The sequence below is a fragment of the Nicotiana tomentosiformis genome, chromosome 11 (genome assembly GCF_000390325.3).
Source record: "Nicotiana tomentosiformis chromosome 11, ASM39032v3, whole genome shotgun sequence".
NCBI classification, from domain to species: Eukaryota; Viridiplantae; Streptophyta; class Magnoliopsida; order Solanales; family Solanaceae; genus Nicotiana; species Nicotiana tomentosiformis.
Genome location: NC_090822.1, coordinates 57,177,543 through 57,185,330, shown reverse-complemented (window position 1 = coordinate 57,185,330; position 7,788 = coordinate 57,177,543). Strand labels below are relative to the sequence as shown.

At 38.7% G+C, this 7,788-nt stretch overlaps 1 protein-coding gene across 1 annotated transcript; it reads right to left on the bottom strand.

The window, feature by feature from the left end:
- Positions 1 to 5,167: 5,167 nt before the first annotated feature.
- On the bottom strand, positions 5,168 to 5,794 carry LOC104109743 (uncharacterized). The gene is made up of 2 exons (XM_009619096.1): positions 5,654 to 5,794; positions 5,168 to 5,569 (listed from the first exon to the last, which is right to left on the bottom strand). Exons 1-2 carry the CDS (start codon positions 5,792 to 5,794, stop codon positions 5,168 to 5,170), a joined length of 543 nt encoding a protein of 180 aa, XP_009617391.1.
- Positions 5,795 to 7,788: the final 1,994 nt, after the last annotated feature.

The window sequence follows — 7,788 nt, the reverse complement described above, 5'->3', positions numbered from 1 at the left end:
AGAGATAAGAACATGTTTAAAGGTCATGAGCTAGTGTGTCTAAACTAAGGTAATAATCTGGTTTTCAGCCTGAATAGATTCATACTTTGTTTAAGTCTAGGTTATTGAGTGAACTACAAAATAACATTCAATGCAGATTAACATAATCGTCATAACATAGCTAATAGAACATTAGAGAGGTTTGAAATTAGATATTAGGAACATTAAGAAGTTCTTTAGTAGTTTCAAAGTTAACAGTGAACATGAATCGTCAGATGCATATCAAGATCAATAAATAATTCTAATTTTAATGACCTAAGGAAATTTATGATCGCAAAATCTACTTACAGTCATTAATAAACACATAAAACAGTAAAAAAATGAACATATTGTTAATAACATCATTCAACAGTTCATGTTCAGCAACTTAAACTAATAAAAAAGAACAAGGTCGTAGTTTTACTGACCTCCTTTTGGGGAAGCAAACCAAACGAGTGTTCAACTTAGCCTTTAGGAAGCCAAGAGATCAATCTCTCAATCAGTAATAAACTCAGGACCAGAAAGTAAAGGAAAAGCAGAATTTGATCAAGAACTATATTGTGTATTAAATTCTAGATGCTAGATGTAATTGGTATGTATATCTTGTTGTGTGTTCGGTGAAAATATTAAAATTCCCGATTTATAGTGGATGTTGAAGACCTAGGGTTTCACAAGTGGATGGTGATAGAGGAGTGGTGATGCAATCATAATCTAGTGAAATCAGAATGAGCAAAGGGAAAAATAAGTGAGAGTCTTACTTGAGTGGGTGACAGTTGTCACAGGCGATAAAACCATCGAACAAAGACTGAAAATCCATAGGTCATTGCATTTGACCTCTGGTTTCGGATAAACATCATGAGATGCTCATGCATGCTCTGATTTCGTTGCAGCACTAAAAGATTTGAAGACTTGAAGTTTCATCTTTGAGTCTAAGTCAGAAGACTCGAGATTTAAAATTCATATGACGAAATGGGGAGATACCGGTGAGAATCACGGATAGGGAAGCAAAAGAATGATTTGCGGTCAGGATGTGTGACCTTGCACTAATTTGTGCAAGGTATGTGACTGATTCGGTTATGGAGTCTGAGGGAATAGAGAGAGGAAATGGAAAGGAGGGCGGCAGGATCTTTGGTGAAATGATTTAGTGTTTTGGGGTTGGGTAGTCCGCCTCTAGAGATAATGTAAAGAGAAGGGATCTGGGCCATTAATTCTTTAAATCAATGGCCCTGATATTCCGAGTTTAATAGCTTTTAAGGAGAAAATGAGAGGGCCGTTGGATATCCTATTTTCAACTGCCACAATTAAGTCTGATGGGGTATTGAAATTAAAGGAAAAATGGAGATAAACTCGGAGTCGTTGATTTATAAGATGGATGGCCTGGATTCACCATGTTTGTTGTGTGAGTGATTGGGATGGGTGAGTGGTGCACCGCTATTGGTTTAAAGGGAGCAAAGTGGAGAGGAAGGGATGTTTGGACTGGGTCAGCTTCGGATTGGGTTTGACATTTGGGCTAGAATTGATTTAGATAACAACCAATTTGTGTTTAATTAAAGAATTGCAATTATAGCCTTGAGCCTTTTAATCCCTTTTGAAATTAAATTAAATAAACGTAATTATTGTCAATAAAACATATTAAATTATAATATCAAATATACTACTAATTATTGTAATTAATTATTTATAAAATACTTTCTTTTTCTAAATTGTAACACTAGTTTCGAATTATTAGCATAGTAATCTAATTAATTAAAAATTAAGGAATAATTCATTAAATTAATTATAAAGCCTATGTGATGTATATAAAAATTATTTTAATAATCTAAAAATAGTAAGCATGGTATAATTATAATTATAATATTGATTTATCAATTTCAAAATTATTAATCTTGTAAAAATAGGTGTTATTGATTGAAAATATTCATTGTAAATTATTAAGTATAAATAATTTAATTTTAAAATGGAGGGTCAAAATTGGCCATCAACAGTTTCCCCTCTTTGATCGGAGACGATGAAAGAGTTTTCGGGCAACGAAATTGAATCAAAGCCAATTATGTCCTGACTTTAGTCATGCATTGCAGGAATGACACGAAGATTATGGGTTGTAGGATTAGGAAGATTCCAGGAGAATTTTGGGGAGTTGGGGCCGAATTCTGGCATTAAATTGCTTATATACCTCGGGCTTAACGAGGATCAGGCCTCATGTAGTTTTGGAGTGAAGACTTTGAGAAAGCGATGCTCGCAGGAATTGCCCTGGTATCGTATTATGACGATACTACGAAACGGAAGATTCGACACGCAGGATAGCTTAGAATTGTGGCTTGACTTGAAAGATTTGAAGAATTGGTGTTATGCTGATCGTCTTCAGATTGAGCTCGGATCCTTGGACCACTAATAAGTTTGTTATCCCTCATAGTGTTATAGCTTGGTTTGCTGCTTGGTTTGTTCCTGCAAAAAATGAAATACACATACCCATATATTGTAATGTAGAATATGTTAAGATGTAATGTAAATGATGCAGGAATGATAATGTCTGGCTGCCGGCTAGCCGTTATTTGGGATCGGGATGATGAGATACTAGAATTTGACTTGATTATTAGCCAGGCTGTGTACTATTACACAATTGCCGGAGCATTGAGTCTCCTCGTGTTGGGAGTAGTTGACTTGTAGAATGCATCTCCACTTGCTGGGAGAGTTTGCATTGAAATGTAAAGTATCTTCGCTTGATTGGAGTGATCGACTTGTAGATTGCATCTCCTCTTGTTGGGAGAGGTTGCACTGAAATGTAAAATATCTCCGCGTAATGGGAGTGATCATAATGTAAATCATCTCCGCACGATGGGAGTCCCTGACATAAAATATAGTCATGCCTGTAAGCTGCATGAGCGAAACGTCAAAACATCCAAGGTAACAATAAAGAAAAAGAGCATGCTCAAGAGATACTCTTGACTGTGAGGCTAAGTTGTGGCCGTTGATTAGCAGAACATTGGCGACATGGTTTGCAGCTATCTATTCTGATCTTGGATGTGACGGAGTGGCGGTGCAGGTCGCTCTCGTCGGCGAAGCGAACAGTTTGCTATATGTAGGGCTTCGATTGACGAACCCGATGCTTGATTTGTTTAGGACACTCTGATGGATTGAGCTGACAATTTTCTATATATAGGGCTCCAATTGGTTAAGCCAGTGACTTGATTTTATACAAGGTGCTCTGATTGACTGAGCTGATAATTTTCTATATACAAGGCTCTAATTGTTGAAGCCAGCGGCTCGCTATATACAATATGCTCTGTTTAGTTGAGCAGACAGTTTGCTATGTACAATATGCCTCATTTGCGTAAACGGTGTGGTTCCGAAATAACTGCAAAGGATTCAAGAGTTAGTTTTAGTTATACAAGGGAAATTTGCATAGATAAAGAGAGATGATAGTCACAAGTCCGTCATTTGCCCAAGTTTATTTCCAGCACTTCCTTATGTCCTATTGGCCCTACATTCAAAGAAAAATTCTTAGCAGGGAGGAGGTGTTAGTTTGTGTCGACTGTAGTCCTGGCTTTGCCCCGGTCTTGATGATATTATGCCATGAAGGTCAGAAGCCCCTTAAACGCGAGTGTTATTTCTTGAAGACTCTATCTCGGTGATGTCAATCCTCCCCGATGCTTCTGACGACGTGGCTTCTTGCTAATGCGATTGCATCCTCATCTGAACTAATGCAATACAAAGGTTTTTCCTAGGAATATGACCGAACCCTTTCAGGTTTCCTATGTATCCGAAATGGAATCAGGTCTGAATGTAGTTTGTGGATAATGATAAAGGAAATATGATGAATATGACCTAGCCTGACTCATGCAGCCTATGTATCCAAATGGAATCAGGTCAAGATGTAGTTTGATTACAACAGATGCAAAAATGATGACATTGAAAATGAAGTGGCCGAGTTTGAGTCAGACTACCTACGTATCCAAATGGAATCAGGCCAGGACGTAGTGCAATTATAAAGATGACTGAATTCGATGAGGATTGCCTATGTATTCATTTCATAGGAAATCAAGTTGTGGCGTAGTTCCGAGTAACATACAAAATGAAATTTGGATTTTCTATTACAAAAGAAAGGGGATAGAGAGAAACTGAACCCTACGTGGGTTGCCTACATATCCCTCCATAGGAAGTCAGGTTATGCGTAGTTCTATTACAGCCAAACCCTAACTCTATTGTCTTCAAACATAATATCTCTTGATTGCATCTGAGTTGATAGGCTTCGTGCTGACTCTTCCGTCCATTTCTGCCAATATCAGAGCTCCTCCCGACAATATTCAGTGGACCGTATAAGGACCTTGCCAATTCTGTGCGAACTTTCCTTTGGCTTCTTCTTGGTGGGGGAATATTTTCTTCAGAACCAACTGCCCCAATATAAAATGGCGAGGCTTCACCCTTTTGTTAAATGCACTGGACATCCTATTTTGATACAACTGACCATGACATACTACATCCATTCTCTTCTCGTCAATGAGCATGAGTTGCTCCTGCCTGACCCGTATCCATTATGTATTATCTAACTTGGCTTCTTGGATGACTCTTAAAGATAGTATCTCGAACTCTACGGGTATCACAGCTTCAGTTCCATATACCAACATGTACGGCGTCACCCCCGTGGATATCCTCATAGTGGTTCGATAACCCAGTAAGGCGAAGGATAACTTCTCGTGCCATTGCCTATGATTGTCTACTATCTTCCGCATAATCTTTTTGATATTTTTGTTGGTTGCTTCAACTGCTCTATTCATTTGCGGTCTGTAGGATGTAGAGTTTCGGTGGCCAATTCTAAAATTCTCGCAAATTTCCCTCCTGAGATCACTATTGAGATTAGTTGCGTTGTCAGTGTTGATTGACTCAGGTATCCCAAATCGGCAAACGATGTTGTTATGGATGAAATCTGCCACTACTTTCTTTGTGACAGCCCTGTAGTAGATGCTTCGACCCATTTGGTAAAGTAGTCAATGGCTACCAAGATGAAACATTACCCATTTGATATGGTGGGCTCTATAGGTCCAATCATGTCCATGCCCCAAGCGGCAAACGGCCAAGGCGAACACATTACATTCAACTCATTAGGCGGAACCCGGATGAAATTCGCGTGGATCTGGCACTAGTGATCCTTTTACACATAGCGGATACTATCACTTTCCATGGTCATCCAAAAGTATCTGTCTCTTATGATCTTCTTGGCCAAGGTGAAGCCGTTCATGTGGGGTCCACATATTCCTGCATTCATTTCTTCTAACAATCTGGTTGCTTCAGTGGCATCTACACATCTTAACATACCCATGTTTGGGGTCCTCCTATATAGGACTTTCCCATTGAGGAAAAAGTGATTTGCCAGCCTTCTGAGTGGTTGCTTTTGGCTATTAGTAGCACTCTCTGGATACTCTCTTATTTTGAGGAACCTTTTGATATCGTGGTACCACGGTTTACCATCTGGCTCTTTGTCAATATGAAAATAGTACGCACGTTTATATCTGATTTCTACCTCGATAGAGTTGATGTAATTCTTATCTGGATGCTGAATCATGGTTGATAGGGTTGCAAGAGCGTCGGCAAACTCATTCTTGATCCTAGGAACGTGCTTGAACTCGATCTATGTGACCTCCTTGCATAACTCTTTTACACGGTGCAGATATGGAAGGATCTTGACATTCTTGGTAGACCATTCCCCTTGAACTTGGTGTCTTAATAGATCAAAATTCCCTATGACCAAAAGCTCTTTGATGTTCATGTCAACTGCCATCCTGATCCCGAGGATACATGCGTCGTACTCGGCTATATTATTGGTGCAAGGGAACCTTATCTTTGTTGACGCTTGGTAGTGCTATCCTGATTCCGAAATTAGGATTGCCCCAATTCCTACTCCTTTGAAATTTTCCACTCCGTCAAAAAATATCCTCCATCCGAGGTATGACTTCGCAATATCTTCTCCGGCGAACAACACCTCTTCATCAGCAAAGTACATAGTGAGCGGCTCATAATCCTTGTCCACTGGATTCTCTGCAAGGTGATCGGCTAAAGCTTGTCCTTTGATGGCCTTCTGCTTTATTTACACAATGTCAAATTTGCTAAGAATAATCTGCTATTTGGCTAGTTATCCTGTAGGTATCGACTTCTGAAAGAGATACTTGAGCGGGTCGAGCCGGGATATTTAATATGTGGTGTATGCTAATATATAATGCCTCAATTTTTGGGCGATCCAAGTCAAAGCACAGCAAGTGCGCTCTATCAAAGTGTATTTGGCCTCACATGGTATGAACTTCATGCTTAAGTAGTAGATGGCCTGCTCCTTTCTTCCGGTTTCATCATTTTGTCCCAACAAGCATCCAAATGCATTATTCAAGACTGACAGGTACAACAATAGTGGCTTCCCGGGCTCGGGAGGAACCAATACTGGTGGATTTGACAAATACTCCTTAATTCTGTTGAAGGCTTTCTGGCACTCTTCTGTCCATTTTATAATAGCATCCTTCTTCAACAGCTTGAAGATATGTTCAGGATTTGCCGTAGACTAGGCTATGAAACAGCTGATGTAATTCAGTCTACCCAGGAAACTCATCACATCCTTCTTGCTCTTGGGCAATGGCAACTCTTGAATAGCTTTGATCTTTGAAAGATCCAGTTCTATCCCTTTTATGCTTACTATGAAACCTATCCATTTTCCAGCAAGGACTCCAAATGGGCATTTTGCAGGATTCAACTTCAAACTATACATCCGCAAACTAATCCACTCCCAATCCACACTCAACAATGAGTGGAAGAGGTCGTTGGAAGAATAGTACCCAACTATGAGTCGCGATTGATTTTCTCATGGAGATAAGTTAGGGTGTTAGAGTGTATACTTGATGTGTGAAGAAGAAATAGCCTAAATACACTTCCAATCAAGTTTGTTTTGCAAATTACTTCTATAAACTGCACTATCAATGTTTAACTAGAGAGATGAAACTAGAAGTTGACTAATTATTTTTGGTTGTTTTCAAATAAGTAAAAAGCCTAGGGATGTACCTTCGCCTAGGTGTTCTCCTAATGGGTTAATTACGTTAACACTTATTTTATTGATCGGGGTGTATTATAGCTCTCAACTCTAAGTTACCCACTCAATACCTCGGTCATAAAGTGATTTTTGCCCAATTTGGCTTTCTCAAGCCCAAATGGGTATTATGCTATATAGTTGATATGAGCTCAAGTTAGTTTTTTCCTATCTCTAGTTCAAACACTTTAATTAGGCTAGTCAAATCCTTAACTAGCCCAATTTCTTATTAGCCAAGCTTTCTTAGACTAGGTCACTCTTTCTCAAGTATAGACCAAGTCAAAAAGGCATGAATCAATATTTGCAATCATTAATTCTGAAATTAAAGCATGGACAAGGCTAAATAAAAAACATCCAATCATAAACAAGCATTAAATTAAATTCTCATACGGTTTACACACTAGAGTTGGGTAACAACCCTAGTAAATGTCTAACTACTCATAGTAGAAAATGAAGAAAACAAAGAAGAAACACTAATTAAAGCCATAGTATAAAATTAAAATGATAAACTATGATGTTTGTGTCCCAAAATGATAACAAATTACCCAAAATGGTAAACTACAACGGCTACAGCTAGAAAAACTTCAAAACATGACTTAAAAAGTGATTCTCGTCTATTTATAATGGCCTAAAATTTGCTCAAAAATACCCTTCGGGAGGTTTTGCGGTCGCACAATTCGTGTGCGGTCCGCACTTCTGGCAATGCT